General features: G+C 37.3%; 1 protein-coding gene across 10 annotated transcripts in view; it reads left to right on the forward strand.

Annotated features, from left to right (window-relative positions):
• Kif21a (kinesin family member 21A) overlaps positions 1 to 26,534 on the forward strand; it is a 132,933-nt gene that overhangs the window by 65,582 nt on the left and 40,817 nt on the right. For 5 of the 10 annotated variants that reach the window (XM_090319833.1, XM_090319840.1, XM_090319861.1 and 2 more), the window contains exons 7-14: positions 3,920 to 4,035; positions 5,004 to 5,199; positions 6,046 to 6,235; positions 7,197 to 7,260; positions 14,036 to 14,239; positions 20,701 to 20,739; positions 24,974 to 25,061; positions 26,193 to 26,310. In XM_090319833.1, coding sequence (XP_090175959.1) covers positions 3,920 to 4,035; positions 5,004 to 5,199; positions 6,046 to 6,235; positions 7,197 to 7,260; positions 14,036 to 14,239; positions 20,701 to 20,739; positions 24,974 to 25,061; positions 26,193 to 26,310 — 1,015 coding nt within the window. The remainder of the gene's footprint in view (positions 1 to 3,919; positions 4,036 to 5,003; positions 5,200 to 6,045; positions 6,236 to 7,196; positions 7,261 to 14,035; positions 14,240 to 20,700; positions 20,740 to 24,973; positions 25,062 to 26,192; positions 26,311 to 26,534) is intronic. The other 5 variants (XM_090319839.1, XM_090319844.1, XM_090319841.1 and 2 more) reach the window with 1 other exon arrangement.

The following is a 26,534-nucleotide window of genomic DNA, read 5'->3' on the forward strand; positions in this document are numbered from 1 at the left end:
TTTTTTTGTTTTTGTTTTTGAGGCAGGGTCTAAATAACCTAGTCTTTGAATACTGGTATTACAGGTACACAACATACCAACGTGTCATTTATTTGGTTATTTATTTACTTAATTATTCATTCATTTATTTATCCATTTATAAGCTGATTTTGGACCTTGAACTGACAGCCTGGGAGCTGTCCTTTAGCTTTCTTTGCTCAAGACTATAGCTGTACTACTTGAACCACAGCTCTGCTTCCGGTGTTTCTGTGGTTAACTAGACATAAGAATCTCACAAAATTTCCTCCCCTGGTTGGTTTGTTTGTTTTCTTTTTTGTTTATTCAGTGTGTCAGTACTGGGACTTGAACTCAGGGTCTGGGTGTTACCCCTAGTGGCCTACCACGTGAGCCACGGCTCCACTTCAGCTTTTTGCTGGTTAATTGGAGAGTTAAGTCTCATCCTGCTCATGTTTCCTTTGAATCATTCTCTTCAGATCTCAGCTTCCTGAGTAGATGAGAGCTGAGACTTGAGCTACTGGTACCTGGGTCTGTTTTTTTGCTTTTATGGGGACTAGAATCAAGTCCTCAAGCTCTTGCTCTGATTTTTCACTCATACCTGGCTTTCTATCATTTGAACCATGCTTCTAGTTCCTTTTTTCTCTTGTAACACATAATATACCCAATTGAAAACCAGATCTGATCTAAGAAGGAATGTTTTATAATTCATATAATTTTTTTGCCAGTCCTGGGCCTTGAGCTCAGGGCCTAAGCACTGTCCTTGGACTTTCTCAGGGTTAGAGCTCTACCACTTGAGCCTCAGCACCACTTCTGGCTTTTTCTATGTATACATGGTACCGAGGAATTGAACCCAGGTTTTCATGGATGCTAGGCAAGCACTCTGCCACTAGGCCAAACTCTGGCCCAATTCATATAATTTTACATTATATGCTTTCCTCCCCTTTTTTATTTTCCACATTTCTTCATGTGCATAAATTTAGCTGAATTAAAATTTGTGATATGCACTGAGTATTATATAGAAATTATTTTTAACCTTTCCACCTTCAAGAATGTAGTCAAAATAAACATTTAATGTTAATCATTTCAATAGATAAGAGTAAAAAATGGCTTTTTCTTATTTTTCAAAATCCATGTACAGATTTTAAGAATTATAATAAGATTATTTTGGTAATGATTTCGAAAGGAGAGGTTTTTATAGATTATGAGTTTAATACCATGTCACCTAGAGGTATATTGACTAGAAAATGACTTGTAATTGAGTTACCATGAGGCTTCTGTGATGATATGCAAGAAAATATATATATATAGGAAGCCAGAGATTGGTGTTTGATGCCTCTAATCCTAGCTACTCAGGAGGCTGGTATCTGAGGATGGAGATTCAAAACCAGCCTTGAAAGAGAAGTCTGTGAGACTCTGATCTCCAATTAACTAGCAAAAAAGCTCATAGTGGAGCTGTGGCTCCGGTAGCAGAGAGAATGAAAAAGCTAAGGAACAGCACCCAGGCTCTGAGTTTAATCATTAAAGTCCCAGTACTGGCACCAAACAAAATAAAATGATGAAATGCAGCAGATCTTTGTGTACTGAATCTTTTCTTATTGTCTTCATTATAGAATTGAACATTTATTCCTTCATAAAAGTCTATAACACCTTTCAGTTCCTGTGATACTCTCTGTGCTTTCTCTGTCATCCTGGAGCTGGAATCTCTAATCATGTGATCTATTGAAACAAATTATTGCCCAATATTTGCTCCTCTATAAACTTTTTGTGGGAAGGTTACCATCAATAATGATTAGTGAAAAGCAAAGCTCCAATACCCACACCCATCTCTATTTCCTCATCGTGATCATGTGTTTAAACAGTGCATAAAAGGTCATAACTTGGATCCTGGCCTTTGTATATTATTTGGAATTTCCTAAGAGATGAAAAATCACTTGTTCTTTCAGACATAGGGAAAGCCATTGTTCTCTTTTTATGTTTATTCTTTTAAGGCATGTTGAAACACAGCAAGTAGAGTTTTGTGTGGCCAAAGCTTAAGATTTCTGGAAGAGAGGACTAATGCTATTTATTGTATAATATTATCCTTAAAATGACATGGCTGTAGATGTTTATATCATGAGACTGATGTGACCATTGTTTTTAATAATGCTTGTTCTCAAGCACTACCTCATTGAACGTTGTAAAAACAGAAATCAGTAGACATAGCAGGAAAAATAACCACTCTTAATTTATCATAGTATTCATTTCTATTATCTTTATTACTTATTTTTATTGTCTTTAAGTAGTTGTATAAAGGGGCTTCACTTCAGCATGTTAGTTCATTAGTATAATGCATCTTCATCAATGTCACTCTTTGTTGAAAAAAATGGATGCTTTGACGTAAATAATTTCCTTGTAATGTGGGTTTGTTGGGTGGTGATACTAGAAAATGAACTCTGGTCTTCGCACTTGCTAGGCAGATTCTCTTACATTAGAGCCATGATTCTAGCCCAATTTTCTCTGGGTAATTTTTGAGATATGATTCATTTCTTGCTAGAGCATTTGCCTGGGTGCAATTCTTCTATGTTAGACAGCCTAGTAGCTAAGATAGCAGGTTCATACTCCTTCATCCAGCTCTTCATTGAGAAGATGTCTTGAGAATATTTCTGCCTGGGCAGGCTTTGAACCACAAATCCCATCAACCTTACCCTCCAAAGTAGAGAGGTTTACAGACTTGGAGACATTTGTACTAGGTGACTCACTGTATTTCTAATTTCAGTATTACTTGTACAGGAAATCCTTGTTCAGAGTATTTTTATTGTGGTTAAAATTTTTAGCCACATACAGGATCCACCCTGCAACAGAAAGGGCTTGATATTAACTAACTAAACATTTTATTTTCACTTTTGTGTACTAGCAGGGCCTTGAATTTCCTAGATTGACATACTACCACTTGAGTCAGTTTTCTAGCCCTGCTTTTTGCTTTTTTCTGCCTTTTTTTTTTTTTGCCAGTTTTGGGGCTTGAACTCAGGCCTGGGCACTGTCTTTGGGCTTTCTCAAGGCTACTGCTCTACCATTTAAGCCACAGCACCACTTCTGGCTTTTGTTTGTGTGGGGCACCAGGGAATCGGGCTTTCTGCATGCTGGGAAGATACTGCACTACTAGGCCATGCTCCTGGCCTTTTTCTGCTATTTTCGAGAGGGAATGTGGTGAATTTTTTTTTTGGTGGGATTAACTCTGAAACTCGATCCTTTATATCTCAGCTTTCTAAGTAGCTAGAATTACAGGTGTGAACTGCTGTTTCCAGCATGAATGTTCTATTTCTTCATTGAGTTGAGTAGAACAATTTGCAAAGCAAGTTGATAATTTTCTGAAGAAAAGGCAGAAGTTGTCACTTCTCATAACTTTGAGTTATGAGTGGTATATTTGTATAGTTATGTATATATAATTGCATAGATGGTGCTAAACTTGATGTAATATCAATTATTAGTAATTAACACAGAAAAATTTGAAGTTTACTTGCTGTGTGTTTGAAGATACAAAAATCAAACCAAGCACAGTTGTTATAATTAATAGATGTATAGCCTGTAATCCTCGGTATGTGGGAGGTGGACATTGAGGCTATGGTTCTAGACTAGTCCTTCAAATTCATGAGACTCCATTCCAGTTGTTGTCTGGGCACGGAATGCACTCCTGCCATGCAGAACCCCAATGGCTGGACACTGTTAGCTGTTATTGCTGGAAACAGGTTATCATAAACAGAGGGTTCAAGGTCCAGGTCAGCATAAAGTGCTCAGGCATAAAGTGAGACTCTGTCTTGAAAATAACCAGCACAAGAAAGGATTGATAGAGTGCCCCAATTGGTGGAGTGTCTGCTTGGTAAGCATGAGTCTTAATCTCAATACTGACAAAGATAATATTATCATGTTTCTCTTTTTCTATTAGTTGGCGCTTGGCAATGTCATAAGTGCATTGGGTGACAAGAGCAAGAGGGCTACCCATGTCCCCTATAGAGATTCCAAGCTAACAAGACTCCTGCAGGATTCCCTTGGCGGTAACAGGTATGCAGAAGGGTTTATCCTCCACAATCCTAAAGTTCCCTTATTCATTATTTTAGAAGTAAATTTGTAAGATAATTTGTAAAGACTGCTTTCATCATAGAGCACATTAATAGGATGAATAATTATATTAATTAAAATACAGTTAGTGATTATATTAAGTAAGCAGGGCCTGGGCACTGTCCCATAGCTTTTGTACTTAAAGAATGGTGCTCTACTATTTGAGCCACAACTCATATCTGGGGGTTTTTTTTTGGTGGTGGTTAATTGAAGATAAGAATTTTGTGGTAGGCTGGGAACGTGGCCTAGTGGTAGAGTGCTTGCCTAGCATGCATGAATCCAGGGGTTCATTTCCTCAATACCACATAAACAGCAAAAGCCAGAAGTATCACTCAAGTGGTAGAGAACTAGTCTTGAGCAAAAGAAGCTCAGGATACTGCCCAGGCCCTGAATTCAAGCCCTAGGACTGGCCAAAACAACAACAACAACAAAAAAAACAAGAAAACGAGTTTTGTGGACTTTCCAGCTCAGGCTAGCTTTAAACCAAGATCTCCATATCTCAGTTTCCTGAGTAGCTAAGAGTGTGAGCTGCTAGGGCCTGGCCATTACTATTACTATTATTATCATAATTATTATTAAGTAATTTTACAATGGGGTTTCAATCTAAATGCCACTCATTCAGTGTCATCCCTCCTATCACGTTCCCCCATTTCTTCCAACCTCACCCATCCCATTAATTCATACCTGAATATTTTGACTGTATTCATCCACTCATCCTTTTCATATGTATTCATGGAGATCAAAAGGCCTTGTGTTTTCTGTCATGCATAAAAGTTTAAGACAGTCTTGAGGAATGGGAGCTTTTAGTTTTCAGTTTGTATCATTGACTAATTGTTATCTTGAAGAGAACAGATGATTCAAGAAGTCATAATATTAGTATTTGATTTAATTTCGTCATTTGTATCTTCCAGCCAGACGATCATGATAGCATGTGTTAGCCCTTCAGACAGAGATTTTATGGAAACATTAAACACTCTAAAATATGCCAATCGAGCTAGAAATATCAAGAACAAAGTCATGGTGAACCAAGACAGAGCGAGCCAACAAATCAATGCACTCCGCAGTGAGATCACACGGCTTCAAATGGAGCTCATGGAGTATAAAACAGTAAGCTACAGGGGTTGACCTCACACTTCCAGATGCAGCTAAGGCTGGCATGTTGTGAACATGGTGACATCTTTTGGGGTGTGTGTGTGTGTGTGTGTGTGTGTGTGTGTGTGTGTGTGTGTACTGGGCACTGATTCTTAGTTTTTCCTGCTCAAGGCTGGCACTCTAGCACTTGATCTAAAGCTTGACTTCGAGCTATTTTGCGTGGTTTGTTGGTGATAGAGTCTCAAGGACTTAACTGCTCAGGCTGGCTTTGTACTAGAGTTCTCATATCTCCAAGCTACTTTTGATTAGCTAAGATTGGAAGTGTGATGGGGCTGGTAGCTTGGCCTAGTGGTAGAGTGCTTGCTTAGAATGCACGAAGACCCAGGTTCGATTCCTCGGTACCACATACATAGAAAAAGACAGAAGTGATGCTGTGGTTCAAGTGGTAGAGCTTTGAGAAAGTGATAGCCTTGAGAAAGTTCAAGGACTGAGCTTAAGCCCTGAGTTCAAACCCCAAGACTGGCCAAAAAAAAAAAAAACCCAAAAACCCAAAAGATTGGAAGTGTGGACAGTCTTAGTTTCTATAAGAGTGGAAATATTTTGGAGACAGAATTCTGTAGTCTTCCTTGTGGGTAGTGTCAAGAATATTCTTTCAAACCTAACTAACCACTTGTTCAAAAGGCTTCTTACCCAATGGCTTATTATGGTGACTAATGCACCGTGCAGGATTGTTGAGGGATAAAGGATCTTTTGCCTTGAGGCTGGTAAGATAAAGGGGTGGTTAGGTGTACTTACAGCCCTAATCAAAACGCTGTGGAATTAAGGCATCACAACCATCAAGAAAATATTTTTCTTTTCTAGGGGAAAAGAATAATTGATGAGGAAGGCGTGGAAAGCATCAATGACATGTTTCATGAGAATGCTATGCTGCAGACAGAAAATAATAACCTGCGTGTGAGAATCAAAGCTATGCAAGAGACGGTTGATGCACTGAGGACCCGAGTGACACAGCTTGTTAGTGAACAGGCAAACCAGGTTCTTGCCAGAGCAGGTAAGTGGACAAGTATGTGAAAGGGAGGATTAACTTCTAGAGGGCTGGGAACCTTCTTTGCTTTCATTAATTACTCAGAATTGTTGAAGTAGAAATATCCAAGTTTTTATAAGTAGTTTGTGGCTTTAAGTTAAACATATCATTTTTTTTCATTTTTTTCAAATAATAAATTATTATATAAACATACTCTGCCCATTGCATCATATCACCTTATTAATTGTTGGTTCAGGTAATTATGGGTGGAAAATTTGCTGTTAAGAATTGTGTTTTCAGGAAGTACAGGTGTGGCTTAGGTGTAGAGTGCCACCCTTGAGCAAAAATCTTGGATGAGAGTGTGAGGCCTTAAGTTGAAGTCTCAGTATCAGCACAAAAATAAATGTAAGTTAATAAATAAAATCAGTTAAAAAGAGAAAAAGAATTGTGTTTACGCCGAGTACCTGTGGCTAATGTTTGTAAACCTAGCTACTCAGGAGGCTGAGATCTAAGGATCACCATTCAAAGCCAGCCTTGGCTTAGAAGGACCTGAGACTCTTATTTCCAGTTAACCTCTAGAAAATAGGAAGTGGGAATTGGCTCAAGGGTAAGGTGGTAGCCTTGAGCTGAAGAGCTCAGGGATAATGCCCAGGCCAAGTTCAAGCCCCATCACACACACACACACATACACACACACACACACACACACACACACACACACACACACACACACACACACACGTAAAAGCTGGAAGAGAAGCTGTAGCTCAAATGGTAAAGCACTAGCCTTGATAGAAAAGCTAAAGAATAGCATTTAGGCCATTAAATTCAAATCCCAGCACTGACAGTAAATAAATAAATAAATAAATAAATAAATAAAATTCTATTTTTTAAAAAAAGACTTGTGCAGACCCAAACTTCTAATAGTTTTTGTTTTTTTAAGTCTTCACTTCAAAGCAAAATTGCCATTTCATATTTTATATTTCAGGTGAAGGGAATGAAGAGATTAGCAACATGGTTCATAGTTACATCAAAGAAATTGAAGATCTCAGGTACAGTTTTTCTGTAACACATAATGATTATCTTGGTTTGGTGGTTTGCTATGGTTCTAATATTTCTGTTTGCTAGGATTGGCTGTTCAGCAATTATACATATCAGTATTTCAGAGTCTCGAATATTTTTCTTCTTCCCATTGGTACTGGGGATGGAAATGAAACCCTGGGTCTTATGTACTCTGAGGTGTATCCTCAGCCCTATTCTAGCCCTGGCACAGGTGGTTCAAACCTGTAAGTCTAGTTGCTTAGGAGGCTGAGATCTAAGAATCACACTTCAATGGTATTATTTAGAGGAATAGATACTTCCATTTCCCATAGTGTCATATTTTAAATTACTTTCTTTTCTCTTTCCATATTATCTTATTGTACAAAAACTGATACATAGGACAGGCACAATTGATGCTGATGAATTCCCTCTTTCCCTCCCTCCCTCTCCTCTCTCATTCTTTCTCTGTCTCTCTGTCTTTCTGTCCCTGTCTCTCTTCTCCCCCTTCCCTCTCTCTCACTCATGTGTGTGCTGGTCCTAAGGCTTGAATTCAGGGCCTGGGCACCACTGTCCTTGAGCTTTTTTTTCTTGTTGTTTGTTTGCCAGTCTTGGGCTTGAGCTCAGGGCCTGAGCACTGTCCTTGGGTTTTCTCAAGGCTAGAGCTCTACCAGTTGAGCTTCAGCACCACTTCTGGCTTTTTTCTATGTATGTGGTACCAAGGAATCAAACTCTAGTCTTCATGCATGCTAGGCAAGCACTCTACTACTAGGCCAAACTCCAGACCCTCTGAGCTTTTATTTTGCTCAAGGCTGGTAGTCTATTACTTGAGCCATAGCTTTACAACTGGCATTTTTTTTTTTAAGTCGGTCGTGGGGCTTGAACGCTGGGCCTGGGTGCTGTTCCTGAGCTCTTCAGCTCAAGGCTACTATCCTGCACCTTGAGCCACAGCACCACTCCTGATTTTCTGGCGGTTAATTGGAGATAGGAGTTTCACAGACTTTAGTGCCCGAGTTGGCTTTGAACCGCAATCCTCAAATCTCAGCCTCCTGAGTAGCTAGGATTATAGGCATGAGCCACCGCACTTGGAACATCTGGCGTTTTTTTAATTAATTAATTAACATTGATTTTTACAGCATATTTTAAATGACATGTTTAACAAACAAGTATTCAAGAAGGGAATCTCTATATACAATCACTGGCACTTAGATTTTAGAACTTAATTAAAATTAAGCTGAGCATTTGCATGTCATGGATACATATTAATCTATGTAGTAAAACATTAGAGTCATAAATACATCTGGCATTTTTAAGTAGAGGTAAGACTTCTTGCTTGGGCTGCCTTCAAACTGTAATTCTCAGATTTCAGCCTCCTCAGTATCTAGGATTAGAGGCTTGAGCCATTGGTGCTTGGTAATCTAGTTATCTTTGATGTCTTTCTTTTTACCTCTTGCACCCCATTATTTTTGGATAGATCAACATGTACACATCATCATTAATTTCTTGAGTCTCCTATTCATCCTGTTCTCTTTTACTTCTGTTATTCTATCAGTTTGCCGGCCTTTTTCTTGAACATCTGTTTACATTTCTTGCAGTGTGCTATATGGGCTGTTTATATACTAATGCCATGCCATGGCCTGGAGGCAAACTCAATATAAAGGAATTCACAGTCAAAGAAAGTAATCTTAATTAGTTCCACAAAGTAAGCAGAATGGTAGAATTCAGTGAAAGAAATCCTGAGCACAGTGTGGAATTGTGGAGAAGCTCATGGTTAAGAGTGGGAAAGAAGGTCAGAGACATTAGTCATTTCTCTTAAGATTTTTAGGTTTCATGGAATGCTCTGACAGTGAGCTCTTTTCTCTTGAGCTTAAAATTCAGTCAGTTCTATGAGGTAGCATCTCCATTGTTCAGATTATAATTCCTACTACCCATTTGTGGAAGTTAACTAGATGGGAATAGCTCCTGCTTCACTGCTAACCTAACCTGTTCACCATTTTCAACTTGTGTTCTGCCCCCTTGTATCTTCTTTTGGGGATCTTCCAGAGGGTCTCAAACCATGATAGGACTTCCTCCACTGTAATGAGAAGACACCCTAAAGTAGTGCTCTATACTATTACTCAAATAAGTGCCATTTTCCACGTGTGTGTGTGTGCATGCGTGTGCATGTGCACGCTTATATGTGTGCATACATGTATATATTTTTCATGCTTTACTCTTTGGCGTTTGGGACATTTTGTTTTGGCTGTGGACCACAGCCAACCTGGACTCACAGTATCTATTCAAGTTTTCAATGCTCTTCCCTAACTGAAGCCCACAATTCATTCTCTGACCAGCTTTCCCCATTTTGTAGACACATTATTTGCAATTCTTTGGAACACAATTGATACCTATGTTTCTTCATTTCCAAAAAGCTACTTCTTTTCATCTCTTTTATTTCCTCTGTGTTGGCCAATGATTTGATCTGGTTTCTTTTCTCCACCCTGTTATTCTAAGGCTGTACCTAGTTTTGATCTGATTATTGCACAAATGGCTTGATATTATTTCCTAGAACACTGACTGAATCATTTCTACCCTTCTTAGTTGCTAAAAGCAGCATCTAATATTCTCTTTCTGCAGTTTTGAGTTTAGACTATTTCTTAAGTCATTAGAGAGCAGAGATGATTCATGGCCCTGATTTCAATCATGGACCAAATCTTTCCTGGTAGAGGATTAAATAGTTTCAGATTCCCAACTTTGATGCTTCTTTAATTAGATATGTCCCAGCCCTGGGGAGTAGTCTTCTAAAATCCTAGGATTATAATATATAATGTAAAAGTAATTGACATGTGAGATAAGCATAAATAAACTTTGGATTCAAATTGGATTACTGGATAGAAATTTAAACTTCTATTTATTAATAAAGTGTGTGATGACCTCAGCCAATTTACTTACTTAACCAACACTGAGCTCTGATTTGTTCATCTGTAAGAATAAGATGATACTTGCTAGCTTCACAGAGTTATTATGGATCTCAAATAAAAGGGTGGAATATAAAATTTCTTATAAGATTTCTTATATTGAACGGTACTGTAAAGGTCTAGCAGGTTATTATTTTTACAGACCCCTGTTCTCAAATTCTGATTTTGACTAATTTAATCTTATTTCAATTCAAATTTTTTCAAAACCTTGTTTCTTGAAGACTTTGTATTTACAATTCTTAAGCTAAATGTACATATATGTGTATTTATAAATATATTTATTATATTATTTACTTATATATAATATACATTATAAATATATATAAATATATTTGCATTGATCTATTTGGGATATTTTTATTTTATCTTATTCTAAAGTAATAGTTGTGCTTGCCTCGCATGCATGAAGACCCGGGTTCGATTCCTCGGTACCACATACATAGAAAAAAGCCGGAAGTGGTGCTGAGGCTCAAGTGGTAGAGCTCTAGCCTTGAGAAAGTCCAAGGACAGTGCTCAGGCCCTGAGCTCAAGCCCAGGATGGCAAAAAAAAGAAAAAAAAAGTAATAGTTGGTACTTTTTAATATTTACCAGCTATGTTAGTATTTGTAAAATAATTACTAATTAATCTTCAAATTTTAAAGGCATTAACATCTTTGTAAAGATTTTTTTTGCCAATCCTGGAGCTTGAACTCAGGGCTTGAGCATTGTCCTTTGGCTTTCTCAAGTCTAGAGCTCTACCACTTGAACCACAGCATCACTTTCAGATTTTCCTATATATGGTACCAAGGAATTGAACTTGGGTCTTTGCGCATGCTAGACAAGTATTCTACCACCAGGCCAAACTCCTGGCCCTGTAGAGTTTTTTAAATGTAATATTCCTCCCACTGCAACAGCTGAAGCTAACATTTTGGTATGTTTCTTTGAAAGTTTCCCATGTGTAGTTTAACAAAATCCATATCACAGTATACATTACTGTTTTGCTATCTGTTGTTTGACATAACCAGTTTTCAGTGTTACTTAGTACTTTTTTCTAAAATGACATTGCTTGATTTTATATAGCACTACCTGGTGATTATAGTTGCTATATTTAATCCTTTCTTGTTAGATAATTATATTGTTTCCAAGTTTTATAAAATAGATATAATTTATTCAATGCAGTATCAGTTACTCAAGCTTGTGTGTGCATGTGTGTGTGTGCTCCCCAAGACTGGGGTTTGAACTGAGGATGCCAAGTGTGGCTCAAGGCTAACCTTCTGGCTTTTTCGTGGTTAATTGGAGATAAAAAACTCATTCCTGAGCTGGCTTTGAACCATAATCATTAGATCTTAGCCTCTTCAGCATCTTTTAAGGTGTGACCACCAGCTTCTAGGTGTTATGCAAGGCTGTTTGTTGTTGTTGTTTGTTTCTTTATTTAGTTTTTGTACTGGTCCTGAGGTTTGAACTCTTGGGTGTGAGCTTTGTCACTGAGCTTTTTTTGCTCAAGACTAGAGTGCTACCACTTGAACCACAGTTCCACTTTTGGGGTTTTTAGTAGTTACTTGCAGATAAAGATCTCATGGACTTTCTGGCCCAGGATGGCTTTGAACTGTAATCCTTGGATCTCAGCCTCTGGAGTGGCTAGGATTGCAGGCTTAAAAGCCTCCAAGGCCCAGCTTCACTTACATAAGTTTTTATGTTCATTATGTCATTAATTCTCATGACAATCCTAAGGAAAGTATGTATTATTGAGGGCTTTTAAAGACTGATGGCCCCAAGATCCAGTGGCAGCAAGGGACACATACCAAAGCTCTCTGACTACTCATTTGGGGGAGTCCAGACACTCCCTGCATGCCTCCCTGCTCCTGTCAGATGATGTGCAGGCAGTGTGTGATGTGTAGGCAGCACGATGAATGTGAAGGGAGAGGGAGAAAGTGAGGGAGGGGAAGACAAATGTTTTCTCTATAGCTTGTACAGAAATGAGCTTCTGCTAACACAACCTGGGGTTTATGGAAGTAAATCCTAAAGGTTGCAAGTTTTAATGAACAAAAGGATTTAAGAAGTATCAGTTGTGTCTCTACTAAACACAAGCCTTGACAATCAAGTGAAACAAAATATAAGGTTCAGTTTGTTATAAAATTAACACACAGACCTTTAAGCTATGCCTATGGTTCATACCTATAATCCTAGTTACTCAGGAGGCTGAGGTTTGAAGCTAGCCAGAGCAGGAAAGTCTATGAGATGCTTCTCTTCAGTTAACCGGCAAAAAGGCAGAAATGAAGCTGTGATTCAAAGGGACAGACCATCACTCTTGAGTGAAAAAGCTAAGAGAGAATGTACAGTCTCTGAGTTTGATCCCTAGCACCAGAATAACAGCAAAAACAACAAAATGCTGATCATTATTGTTATGTTAGCTATTTGTTTATGGCAGTCCTTCTTGTGTGTCTAGGTTTTGTACTATCCTAGAAATGTAGAAAAGGTTATTATTTTGTTGGCAGGTTTTTTTTGTTTTTTTTTTTTGGTTTGGTAATGATGTATCTTTACTTTGGGTTTTTATAATTAACTTGAGTTTTATACTTAGGTTGCTTTCTGAATTTAAAAAATGACAATAATATATTCATGGGTTGATGTATAGTAGCATGCACATGTAATTCTAGCTACATAGAAGCAATAAATAGGAAGACTATGAGAGGTAGGACGATCAAATGTCCAAGGCCAATCCATGCAAAACCTCAAAACTCAGTCAGAAAAATAGCTAAAGCAAAATAGGGATGGGAGAGTGGCTCAACTGGGAAGTACATTTGCCTACTAAGCATGAGGTCTTGAATTTATACTCTGGAACTACCCTTCCCCCACAAATAAAACACTATTGAATTTAGGTTCGTACTTATACTCACTGATTTATGTATGTATGCATGCATATATTTATGTTTATATATTCTCTGAATTATTCATACTCTATTTCTAAGCTGATTTAGTGTTAGAAATTCAAGTTTTGAGTAGACATTGAAAAATACAGAGCTTGTCTATGTCATATTTTTAATAACCTAGCATTTTCCTCTGAGATATTTGAATACATGGCAAAAGCACAAGAAGTACAGTATTAGGATAGAGATATATATCCTTTCTCCTGAAAGTCCTGTCTCATTTGCCCATGTGCCAAATTAACCTTGGCACTCGATTCTATTTGCAATGGGCCATTGTGTTCTTGACGGTTTAAGTCAAATCAAGTTTTCAGAATTCCTTTTGTTGTCAAGTCCAGACTTTTAAGGCTTCATCATTTGTGTTTTCACATAATGTTGACAGTACATATCTTACTGCCTTGTCATGATTAGGTCTACATATGGAGACAAAAGAATGCTTTCAGTGATCAAACTCAAGTTTCCTTGGAGATCTCGTATTTCCCACACCACATTCAGGAGCCAGATGTCTTTCTGATAATTAGGGGTGAATTTGATGAAGGATTGCTTGCAGAGTTTTGAAAATTCTATTATCATGAAATGAATGAGTAACTAGAAACTGAAGGCATCATGCTGCTTTCGTATTTTAAGTTTAAACAATGGGTTGACAATGGGCTGCTCACCACTGGTTAGAACCAAAGTAATCTCATTACCATTGGCATGGAAGATTTTGGGTTTTCTTGACCACTTAAGAATACAATTTCAGATTTACAACTGTTTAATCAGAATATTTTAAAATGTTCTAAATCTGGCCATAGGGGTGGATGGTTGTATAATTGTATAAACATGGTTAGTGCTAGAAACTTAGAAATGGATAGGATGGCAAACTTTATGTCATGTATGTTATCATGTCATAAAAAAAAGATCTCTGCTTAACATATGTTTTTATTCTTTAGGGCAAAGTTGTTAGAAAGTGAAGCTGTGAATGAAAACCTTCGAAAGAACTTGACAAGAGCCACTTCAAGATCAACGTATTTCAGTGGCTCTACACCCTTCTCCCCAACTATTCTGTCTTCAGATAAAGAAACTATTGAGATTATTGATTTAGCTAAGAAAGATTTAGAGAAGCTGAAGAGGAAAGAAAAGAAGAAGAAAAAAAGGTAGCACTGTAAAGTTACTGTTACCTGAAGTTCTCTTTATTTTCAAGGATATTTTGATTTGTAATTATGAGTATGCATAGTGTTATAAGGAGACAAATAAATGAAAAAATCATTTAAGTGAGTTCACATTTACAATGATAGCTTTTAATGGTTTTTCTCTAGTTATAGGTAAGCTAAGTAAGCTTAGCTGTCATAATATGGTAGTGAGTTTTACATAGATTATTCAAGATAAAGATCAATATTTGAAATAATTGTGTTATTTATTCAAATAGCTGCTTTTGCATTCCATTCATCTTGCTTTTCCACAAAGCTTGTTGTGTAACATTACAGCTCAGTGTTTTCACTTTTTTTTCCTCCTCTGTTTTTCTAATATCATTAAGTAGTCTCATGACATTCTAATTCGTATCTAGATTAGTTTATCTAAAGGCTAAACTAATCCATCAAATGTCATTTCTCCTCTCTGGAATATTTCCCTTAGGGCTTCAAAGTAGATTATATAAAAGCTATCCATGCCTTATCAGGCTTCCTGAATCTTCCAACATGGAGTAGCCCAGCTTTTTACCACCACATTAGGTTTTTCTCTTCCTTGGGCCCCTGATAACATCTCCCTTTGAAGTCAACTAGTCAGAAGTCCAAGAAGATAAATATAATTAGACCACTTGCCATGTTCATGTGGTTGAACGCTAAGAAAAACTTCACAATTGTTTACATGTTAATTCTATAATGCAGTCAAATAATTCACTGAAAATATATTTTAAACATGCAAATCAAATTAAGTTGAAATATTTTTGGCTAGATATTCAAAAGGGGGCTAAAGCCTCTGATCTGCCATGCCTTGTTACAAGGAGAAGCTTTGTAGAATTGTTGATTTTTAGTCTACTTGGTGATTTCTTTTTCTTCTCTTTTTTCTTCTCTCCTCTCCTCTCCTCCTCCCTCTTCTCTTCCCTTCCCTGTCTTCCTGTTCCTCCTTCTCCTCCTCCCCTCCTTCTCTCTTTTCCTTTCCTCTTTCTTCTCCCCTGTTTCCCCTTTGTCATCCTCTCTTGTTTTATTTTTGCCTTTCCCTTTCCTTTCCCCTCCCCCTTCTTCCTTTCTTTCTCCTTCCCTTTCCTTGGGCTTGAACCTCAGGACCTTGTGCCTTTGCTTAGCTTTTTTGCTCTAGGCTAGTACCTTTCCCCTTTGAGTCATATCTCCACTTCTGGCCTTTTGCTGGTTAGTTGAAGGTAAGAGTCTCAGGTTTGTCTGCTTAGTTTGTCTTTGAACCTGGATCCATAGGTCTCAGTCTTCTCAGTAGCTAGGATTACAGGTGTCAGCCAGGAGCACCTGCCACATACTGCTTTCTTAGTTTATTTAGAAATGCACTTAGAGAACTAGAACTGTCAGTTGATCAAAGCATTACTGTAAGCTTAAACTTTTCAAATTTAACTCTGCTTTATGTCATGGTGTTAGAAAAGAATGGTTAATGTAGTTAAAACAATGAGTTACACATAACTGCACCAGGAATTTATGGCTGGTCATTGCTTTTTTGAGATACTAATGTTTCAGTGGATACTTTTCATGGATGACTGATTGAGACAGCATTAGTACGTGTATAATCACCAGCTCTCTCCTTATGGAAGGCAATTAAACCTGAACTAATTAGTGATCATAGGATTATTGAAACTAGTGTTACTCAACATTTTGCTTGCATTCAAGCAAAATGAAGTCTCCTATTCATTATAGGAGACTTTTGCATGTGACTTATTGTTTAGTCGTAAAAACTAATTCTGTGGGTGGTCATAATGTCATGTGACTTGTATGACTTGCTCTGAAGGCCAAGGTGCTTTGTGTTCATGAATAACAAATAAGTATAAGCAAGGGTATACTTTTCAAGGGCATGAGTATGCCCTTTTAAGTTAAATTTAGAGATACTGTTTTAAGCACTTGTTGGCTATAAAATAATGAAAACGAATATCTCAGTGAAAAGATTTTTGATAAATTTTTAATAGCACTAGACACCTAGACTTAATGCCTCTGAATCAGTTTATTTTAGTGATGATGTCTGGAAATAATCACATGATCATTAGATAAGATGGAGAAATATTCTATTATTAATATTTATCTTTGTCATGGAAGTTTTTTGTAGTGGAGCTTTTATTTATTGTAAAGGAAACAATTGACATTAAACTGCAGTTATTTCAAATTAGAGTGTTATTTAATGAGAATTAAATAATGATTTTTTATTGTAATAGTAAATTTTAATAATAATAACTTACCAAGTTTCTGGATTTATATTAAGACATGAGTCAGGAAAATGTTAACTTTTAACAGAGATATATTTAGAGAGGAAATATTTATTTCCAAAATAATAATCCAGAAAAGGGCTAGCCATGGTGTTACATACCTGTAATTCTAGCTACATAGGATGCAGAGTAGAATCAAGGACAGCTTGAGCCAAATTAGTAAGACTTTGTTGCATTAAAACACACACATATGGGGCTGGGAGTTTGGTAGAGTGCTTGCCTAGCATACATGAAAACCCGGGTTCGAATCCTTGGTACCACATACACAGAAAAAGCCGGAAATAGTGCTGTGGCTTAAGTGGTAGAGCTCTAGCCTTGAGAAAGCCCAAGGCCAGTGCTCAGACCCTGAGTTCAAGCCCCAGGACTGGCAAAACCAAAACACACACACACACACACACAAAAGGACTGGGCTTATGGCTCACTGGGTAATGCACCATGAGGCCCAACTAAAAATAACCCAAAACTTAAAAAAAATGAAAGATTAAGAGAAAAGATTAGGGCCAGGAGTGTGGCCTAGTGGTAGAGTGTTTGCCTAGCATGTATGAAGTCCTGCATTGGATTCCTTGGTACCACATACACAGAAAAAGCCAGAAGTGGTGCTGTGGCTCAAGGGTAGAGTGCTAGCCTTGAGAAAACCCAAGGGCAGTGCCCAGATCCTGAGTTTAAGCCCCAGGATTGGGGGAAAAGAAAGAAAGAAAGAAAGAAAGAGAAAGGAAGAAAGAAAGAAAGGAAGAATGAAAGAATGAAAGAATGAAAGAAAGAAAGAAAGAAAGAAAGGAAAAGTTGAAAAGCGAAAGACTACATATCCTAAGCTTTATATTTTATTTAGAAGATATTTTCACAAGCAAGCTCTGGGGTGGCGTGTATAAATTGACAATGATGTGATTTGTGGACCTGATTATTTATCTTGTGTACTATGACCATGAGAGACATCTCTGAATTCATATTACTTTACATATAAATTTGTAGGATGTGATGAAACTTGACTTCATGATAGATAGTGTTTGGAATAAAAAAATAAAAACAACATTATTTTACTCAGTTTAATGAAGTATTTCATCCATTATACTTAGAGCCCAATAAATCCTTTTCTATGTATAATATAAATATAAAATATAATATATAAAATATAAATATATATTTATAAAATATAAATTAAAAAAACAAACAAAATGAAATTCCTATAATATATGGAGAGAGATTGATTAGATTGCTTTCCTTCTGCTGTAATTGTCATTGTCTTCCTCTTCCTCCTCCCCCTTCACCTCCTTTTTTCCCTTTCCTTCCTCTTCCTCCCTTCCTCCCCATCTGCCTTGGCCTTTTCCTCTTATTCTTGGAGGGTGGAGGGAGGGAAGGTTCTAGGCCTGGACTCAGTGCCTGGGTGCTGTCCCTGACCTTTTTCCTTTCTCTCCCTTTCCCTTCCCCCTTTCCCCTTCCCCTTTCCCCTTTCCTCCTTCCATATTCTTTTCTTTTCTTCTTGATCTGCACTTTCAGTGTTTTGATGGTTAACTCGCAGTAAGAGTCTCATAGACTTTCCCTCCTGGGGTGGCTTTGAACTGTGATCCTCAGGTATCAACCTTCTTTGATTACACACATGGACCACCAGCACTCAGCTCTGTTGTCTTTTTGAACTAATTATTGCAATGATCTTAAAAGCAATTAGGAAAGCATTTATTTTGATGTTTCAAAGCAAGGGAGGAGGGAAGGGGAAGGGGGGGACTAGATAGCTCAAAAGCAAACATGGGGTTGAGGACATTTCAGCTTGGCAGGCTTGGACAGTATGGGAGGACTGCTTGGTGAGAGAGTGGGGCTAATCTTTGGGAAGGAGTGGTCATGACCTCGCCCAGATTTGGAAGGAATCTGCATATGAACAGCTGCCATCCTTGGGTTCTAAGGATAAGATAGGTATTACATATGCCATGGTTAGACAAAGGTCAGTCTAAGTATGTGCAGAGTGTGATTAGATATTGTGTGGAGTCTCCCTGTACCTAGGGAGAAGTCCTAACTTCAAACTGACCACTAATTACCCCAAGGAAGAGAGGCTACAGGAGGTACTGGTAAGGAGGCAGACCTCATGGCTCTCTTCTGAGCTGTGAGTAAGGTGAAGGGGAGTGTTAACTTCAGGAAAGCACTTGCACTTTGGCCTGCTTATTGGCTCATGGGAACCGTACATTTTAATGCAGATGTGTGTACAATAAACATTTTCTGTGCTAGAAATAGCAAGACTGCTGGGAGTCAGATCCTTTGAGTCCTTTTTAGCTCATCATCACTGATATAAGCCTGGATTAGACTTCATTATTTTTTTTTGGTGCATTTAGATACAGGAATTTGCCATTCTTTTTATTATTTATTTATTTCAATTAGTATTTTATTGTTGGTGTAATATGAAGAGAGGTTCCAGTTATATTCATCAGGTAGTGGGCGTGTGACTTCTTGAACATTGATACCTTTTCTCATGTTTTTGTCTCCCTTTGCCATTCTTATGTTTAGTTCAATACTTTTGGATATCTAGCCTTAAATAACCTGTAATGTAAATAAAACAAAACAAAACTTCATTTATCTTTCAGACTGCACTTATATTTATTTGTATTTAATGGTGTTGAGCTGAAACTCTAGTAACACAGATTTCCTAAAATGTTGGTCTTATCTTCCTGTTTTAGTCATGAAACTCAACCATTTAATGCCAGGCTAGTATTAGTATGTGGACATTTTTTTTCCTCAGAAAGATTACTAGTTTCATAACAGTAGTATATTAATTGACTAGGAAAATCAATCACAGGCTAAAAGTCACATACAAGAACATATTAAAAAATTAAAATGAATGTTGGGTGCTGGTGGCTCACACCTGTAATCCTAGCTACTCAGGTGGTGAGATCTGAGGATCTGGTTTGAAGCCAGCCCATGCAGACAAGCCTGTGAGACTTTCATCTCTAATGAACCAGCAAAAATTCAGAAGTTGAGGTATAACTCCAGTGGTAGAGCCTCAACCTTGAGGTAAAAAACTAAGCAAAAGTAAAAGGCTCTGAGTTTAAGCTTCAGTATTGGGGAATAGACACACACACACACACACACACACACACACACACACACACACACACTTAAAATGAGAGAACTGACTTAATGAAAGAATCTATACCTTAGGTTCCATCTTTTCATTAAAAAAATGGATGATTCCAAAAAGCATTTTTGTAATGTTGGGCAGAAATGTACCATGTTGGAATTCTAAGCATATTGCTGTATGTTTAGAGAGCTTAGATCATCTACTTTTGGTCAGCATGACAAATGTTGGTATACAGTTCATTCCACTGAATCTGAGTAAAGATACTCCAAGATTATGTATTCTATAAATTCTGCTAACAAGCCTCTGCTGGCAGATAATTTTTCTTATGTTTTTTGTGCTAAAAAAATCTTACTAATGGAAAGTACTACATTTCCCATTTTCTTTCCACTTTTGCCTTACAGTAGTTCATTTATAATAATTAGCATAGTAAACTTGTTAATCTCAATATTATTAGATATTGTTTTCAATTTGTAAAATTGTAATTTTTCACTGTTAGTATAACAACCATACTCATTTGCCTGTAATGCCATTTCATGTATTACTTTAATATAGGTTTTATTTTTTGCTTAGAATTAGTGATGTTCACCTGTAGTATAATAAAACCAAAAACAAGTCTTTAAAAGGTAGTAAATAGAATGTATGTAGTATGAATATTTTCATATGATGGTATAAAGGCATTACTTTGTAAAATCTTTTGAATGATACCATAAAAAGTCTTTGGCAAAGACTTAAAAGGAGGGGTATCTTGTTAAAAATAAGCTTTCTTTCTGGAGGAAAATTAAGAAAACTGATCTATTTTAGACTTAAAAAAAGTCATGGCATCCAAACATATGGCTTCTCAATTTATATAACGAATATACTTTACTATTAAGTCATTTCCTTGGGTAGCCTGTCTACTCTTCTCAGAGATAACACTACCTGATTTTCTGCTTACTTTTTATTCATGCAAAATGTACTGCCTTTTTACTGCTTATTGTCCTTTGATGATATCTTTTACAATTTATTTTAAAGTCTTCAAGCTCATGTTATCATTTTTACCTTCTTATCACTTTCGCTTTTTACTGTCTGGTTTTGTCCTTCATTGGCTTGGCCTTCCAATACTGTACCTCGTGATTTTGAAGGCTACAGAAACTTGAGGAAAGCAATCGAGAAGAAAGAAGGTTGGAATATTTCCCAGGTTTTTTTTTTAATTAAAATGTCATTGAAATATGTAGTTACCCTGTACAAGAATGTGTTACAGAATTATAGATTGCTTCATGCTAGATTAGCTGTGTACTCATAAAAATGATAATTTTTTAAATCAAAATAACAAAATACCAATATTTTAAAAGTTCTTCCTAAGTTAAATATAAAACCCTTACTAACTACTTGAATTAATTTCGAGTATTTTCATTTTGTTTCGGAATGAACTACCATAGTGAGAAAGATAATTTAGTTTTTTAAAGTATGACAATGACCAGTCAAACTCCTGCCATTTGTTTTTTTTTTTTAATCACTAATTCTGTGTCTTTCAGAAACTTGTGAGCAGAATGGGGATTATTAATGTAGGTGGGAATTGATACTAACTCATGAGTGGGCTTCTTTCTAGTCTCTTTTATTTGGTGTAATCCTTGCTGGAAAACAACATTAAAAGAGCAACAAAGTAAAAGGAAACTGTGGCCTTATTTAGAGAAGATTTACCAGGCATTCTTTATTTAATTTATTTGTTTTCTTTTTATTGTTATTATAAAGGTGTTGTACAGAGGAGTTACAGTTATGTAAGTCAGATAAAGAGTACATTTCTTTTTGGACACAGTGTTACCTCTTCTTTTCCTCTTGCCAGTTTTTCCATCCTGTCTTCATCCATGCGTTACCAGGTATTCTTAAAGTTGAGCTAGAAAAGTGGCTTTTGTTTTTAAAGTATATTTTAAGTGAGCATCAAAATCACGACAGTCTCCTTTCTTCCAACTGAAATTTAAGGAACATTTAGAAGCACATTTCTGAACTCTAGATAATGAAAACTTGCCTGTCATTGATTCAGAATGACAACAATTTAAATAAAGATCAGGTAGTATTTTAATTAGAACTTGTCTTCATCAATTTTTTTTAAAACCATTTCTCTAACTTTATGTAGCTAAATTGATTAAGAATCCACATGCTGGTGGCTAATGCCCATAATACTGGTTGCTCAGAAGAATGAGATCTGAGAATCATGGTTGGGTTCAAAGCCAGCTTAGGCAGAAAAAAACATGAGACACTTGATCTCCAGTTAACCAGAAAAACCTGCAACTAGAGGTATGGCTCAAATGGTAGAGTGCCAGACTTGAGTGAAAGATATCAAGGGACAGTGCCCAGGCCCTGAGTTCAAACCTCAGTATTGGTATGAAAAAAAAATTGGTCAAGAAAATAAACTGGTTTCAAACAAATATGTAAATATTTTAGAAGCACTACTTTAGAAATCCATCTCTTATGAAAATAAGAACTGGAGAACTTTTCCTGTATCTTAAAGGACTGGCTTTAAATATCTTAAATCCTTAATAAATTATAAATTAGTTTATAATATACATCCCATAATTCTAGAAGACTGTCCTAGGAGTCAGGATTCTTGGCTTTAGTTCCCTTGAGTGGATAAACTTGCCCAGGCCACAATTTCTTTTTTATTTGTCTAATGAAAGGATTAATTTCTAATATTCCTCTGGCTCCCAAGATTCTGATATTTGTCTAATGAAAGGATTAATTTCTAATATTCCTCTGGCTCCCAAGATTCTGATTCTATTAGATAGAGTACAGATTTAAATATCTTCCATTGCTGTTTAGATGGATGTTTTAGGCATGGATTTACCTCAAATTATCAAGGAAAACTTGAATATTTGAGGTACAATAACGATAAATCTCAATTTCATTTTAAAAGCTTAAGCCTTGCAAGTGATTTCTACAGGTGAATGAATCATGTAAAGTTATAAGTGAGGACTTTTTTTTCCTACAGAGTAGCCTGACCAATTTATGTGATACTTATATAAATGAAAGAAAATTTATTAAGCTGGATATTGTGACTGTAGGGTACAGGAGGATGTGTTGAAGCAGGTGTTCAGAATAAAGTTGTTGTGTTGTCTGTGTCTGAATAAAAGGAGATATATGATGGACCCTGAAGTAATGAAGGAACCAACACTGAAAATTATATGCTACAACAGTCTCAGGGGAAGAGGGGAGCCCAGCTGGGGAGGAAACTGGGGGGTAGGCCTTTTGGTTAATTCTTTCCCATCCCTAAACCTTGGGACTAAGCCTCTAGTACAGCCCTAATTGACTACTTTTATTGTATAGCAGGGCATTTCTTAGGTGTGTGTGTGTGTGTGTGTGTGTGTACTGGTACTGAGGCTTGAACCCAGGGCCTAGATGCTGTACCCTAGTATTTTTGCTCAAGGCTGGTGTAATACCCCTTGAATCACAATTCCACATGTGGCTTTTGGTTAGTGAGCTGGGAGTGAGAGTTTTCTGCTCCTGAGACCGGTTGGCTTTAAGCTGTGACCTTTTCCTTAGATTGTAGGCTCCTAAGTAGCTAAGATTACAGGTAGGAGCCACCACTGCCAGACATAGAGGGTCTTTCAGAATGGTTTCTAGGTCCCCCCCACCAAGTTCATTTTTCTCTAATTAATGAAACCCTTTGCAGCATACTTGATGCTTGTCATAAGCATCTTATTGATAATCTTACTGCTGCTTTTCCTCTCAATTTGGAAAGGAAATTCTGATTAAGTCTTTTTTTCTTTTTTTTATATTTTTTATTGTAAGTAATAAAAGGGTTACATGATATTTGCCAGATAGAAGGTGCATTAATTCACATACATTGATACCCTTTCACATGTCTTGGTACCCATTACCCTCCCCCCCACCCACCACCCACCCCTGATTAAGTCTTATAACTCTTTCTAGGAGAAATTTATTAGGAAAATATTGCTTGAGTATTATTTCTATTCTTAAAGATTTAAAACTTTTGCAAAAGCACAGAAACATCGGGCTGGGAGTTTGGCCTAGAGGTATGAATGCTTGCCTGGCATGCATGAAGACCGGGGTTCGATTCCTCGGTACCACACACATAGGAAAAGCCAGAAGTGGCGCTGTGGCTGAAGTGGTAGAACTCTAGCCTTGAGAAAGCCCAAGGACAGTGTTCAGGTCCTAAGCTCAAGCCCCAGGACTGGCACCCAAAAAAAAAAAAGAAAAAAAAAAGCACAGAAACATTTACATTGCTTCTACACCTGTGTTGTTCACACTTGATGAATGTTGAAATATAGTGAATAGAAGTGTAGTCTCTCTGCATAGTTGATTATGGTTGCTAAGCCTCCAAATGGTTTGAATAGACAAAAACTTGCTCAGTGTGGTCTATTGTCTTCCTGTCCAGACCACCAGGGCTGAATGAACCATGATCTGATGCTAGCATGTAATTATGGCCATAGGTATTGGATGTGGTAAATCTGGCAGACCCTGAAATTATTTTTCCTCCTCCTCCTCCTCCTCCTCCTCCTCCTCCTCCTCCTCCTCCTCCTCCTCCTCCTCCTCCATCTCCTCCTCCTCCTCCTCCTTCTTCTTCTTCTTTTTTTTTGGTTGGTGATGGGGCTTGAACTCGGCCTGGGTGCTTTCCATGAGCTCTTCAGCTCAAGGCACTGCCTTATCCCTTGAGCCATAACACCACTTCCGGTTTTCTAGTGGTTTTCTAGAGTCCACCAGACTTTAGTGCCCTGACTCGCTTTGAACTGTGATCCTCAGATCTCAGCTTCCTGAGTAGCTAGGATTACAGGAATGAGTCACCACGCCTGGCTTCCTCTTCTATCAGAGAATGACTTTAGGCAGTTTTGGTGTGGAATGGGTCACTTACTGTATGAGATCATTATGAGAAATAAGCTTGTACCACATAGATGGCCTCAGAAAGTAGCTGAACACTGAGATATCAGTCTATAATCACTGTAGACAGAGTCACCGTAGGCAGAATTACCCCAAGTCTTTAAATTTATTTGGACATTAATAAAAACATAGTTTTTATAGCTTTAGTTTAGCAAAATTTTATGTATTTAAATGCAAAATGAAAATGTTCTTTATTTCTTGTATTGTATTTAATTGGCTCTTGGGGTGACTGGTTCTTAACCATTTTATTATATCTTAGCCTTGGGGTATAATCTAATCCTTGATATTTCTAGAAAAATAAGATTTTGTAAACCATTATGTTATTGGATAAGCAGTAACTTGTATTTTCCTCTGAAGCATTAGTCAGCATAATTTCTGTTAGTCATGTTATAAACTTCTTGGTTTCTTTTTACAAATGATTTACATTTTTAAAGAAGATGTGGTAAAAAAATAAAGTAGAACAAGTTTCTTTGTATTATAACACTGTACATCATTTATCCTCCTTCCTTTCTTTATTTTTAGTGTGCCTGGAAAAGAGGATAATGCAGATACTGACCAGGAGAAGAAAGAAGAAAAGGGTGTTTCAGAAAGAGAAAATGATTTTGAAGTGGTAAGGGCAGGGTAATGAACTTGTGAACTTTAGACACTGAATTTGTTATTCTTGGTTGCTAGTGACAGTGCTAAGTTACATGTAGAAGAATACTATTTCCTTGAGGACTTCTCTCCAGCATCATGAGCTATAAAATACTGATAAATCTCATTCTGCTATATATGTTTTTTGTGGGTTAGGAATGGGATTTGAACTCACAGCCTAATCTCTGTTCCTTAGCTCTTTTGCACAAGGCTAGTATCCTGTTACTTGAGCTACAGCTCCACTTCTGGAGTTTTGGTGGCTGATTGAAAATAACCTGTTAGGGCTAGCTTTGAGCTGGGATCCTCAGGTCTCAGTCTCCTTAGTAGTTAAGATAACAGTTGTGCTAATGGGATAACAGGTATTCTGTAAGCATCTTGTGAGTGTAGAGATAGAATACTATGGGAGATGAGGTACTCTTTCATTTATGACACAATTATGAAGCCGGGTGTTGATATTCTAGTTACTTAGAAATCTGAGAGTTGAGAATCATGGTCAAAAGCTAGCTCAGGTAGACACATCTGTAAGTCTCATATCTTAAAGTTAACCAACAAAAAGTGGAGGTGTAGCTCAGGTGATAGAGCATCAGTCTTCAGCAAAAAGTCAAGTAAGGGGCTGGGAAGGTGTCTTAGTGGCAGAGTGATTACCTAGCATGCATGAAGCCCTGAGTTCAATTCCTCAGTACCACATAAACAAATAGCCAGAAGGGCCCTGTAGCTCAAGCAGTACAGCACTCATCTTGAGCAAAGAAACTCAGTGACAGTGTTCAGGCAAAGAAACTCAGTGACAGTGTTCAGGCAAAGAAACTCAGTGACAGTGTTCAGGCCTGAGTTCAAGCCCAAGGATTGACCAAAAAAAGAAAAAAGGAAAAAAAAAAAAACAAAAAAGAGAGACTCTGAGTGCAAGTCCCAATATCAGCGTACCTATATACACACACATATACAGACACAATTATAGAACAACCTTAAAATGTTGACATGATTTTTGTACTATATAAAAGTGATTTTTGTGTGTGTGTGCTTCTGTGCATTATATTCTAGTATCTCTCACTGAAGCAGTCAGTTTGCTTTGCCAGTATTGTCCTATTAACAGTCACAAATCATGTTACAGGAAGAGAGTCAAGAAGTGAGTGATCATGAGGAGGAGGATGAGGAGGAAGAAGAGGAAGAGGATGACATTGAAGGGGGTGAAAGCTCTGATGAGTCAGATTCTGAATCTGATGAAAAAGGTACTTAACCCTTTAGCAGTGCAGAAAGTCATTTTGAGAAGTTGTTGAGAGCATGACTGAAGATCCCTTAACACTCTATTTCATCTTATTGAAAGCAGCTTTTGTGACTACTGACCTACATATACTTTACAAGGAGGCTCCGGTGCTGAAGCCAATGAGGTCTTCCTTTCCTAACAGTATTGAGACATCCTGTGGTTTCCATTTTGTAGTACAAATAATATCTA

The sequence above is a fragment of the Megascapheus bottae genome, chromosome 2 (genome assembly GCF_031878675.1).
Source record: "Megascapheus bottae isolate mThoBot1 chromosome 2, mThoBot2.hap1, whole genome shotgun sequence".
In the NCBI taxonomy this organism is placed as follows: Eukaryota; Metazoa; Chordata; class Mammalia; order Rodentia; family Geomyidae; genus Megascapheus; species Megascapheus bottae.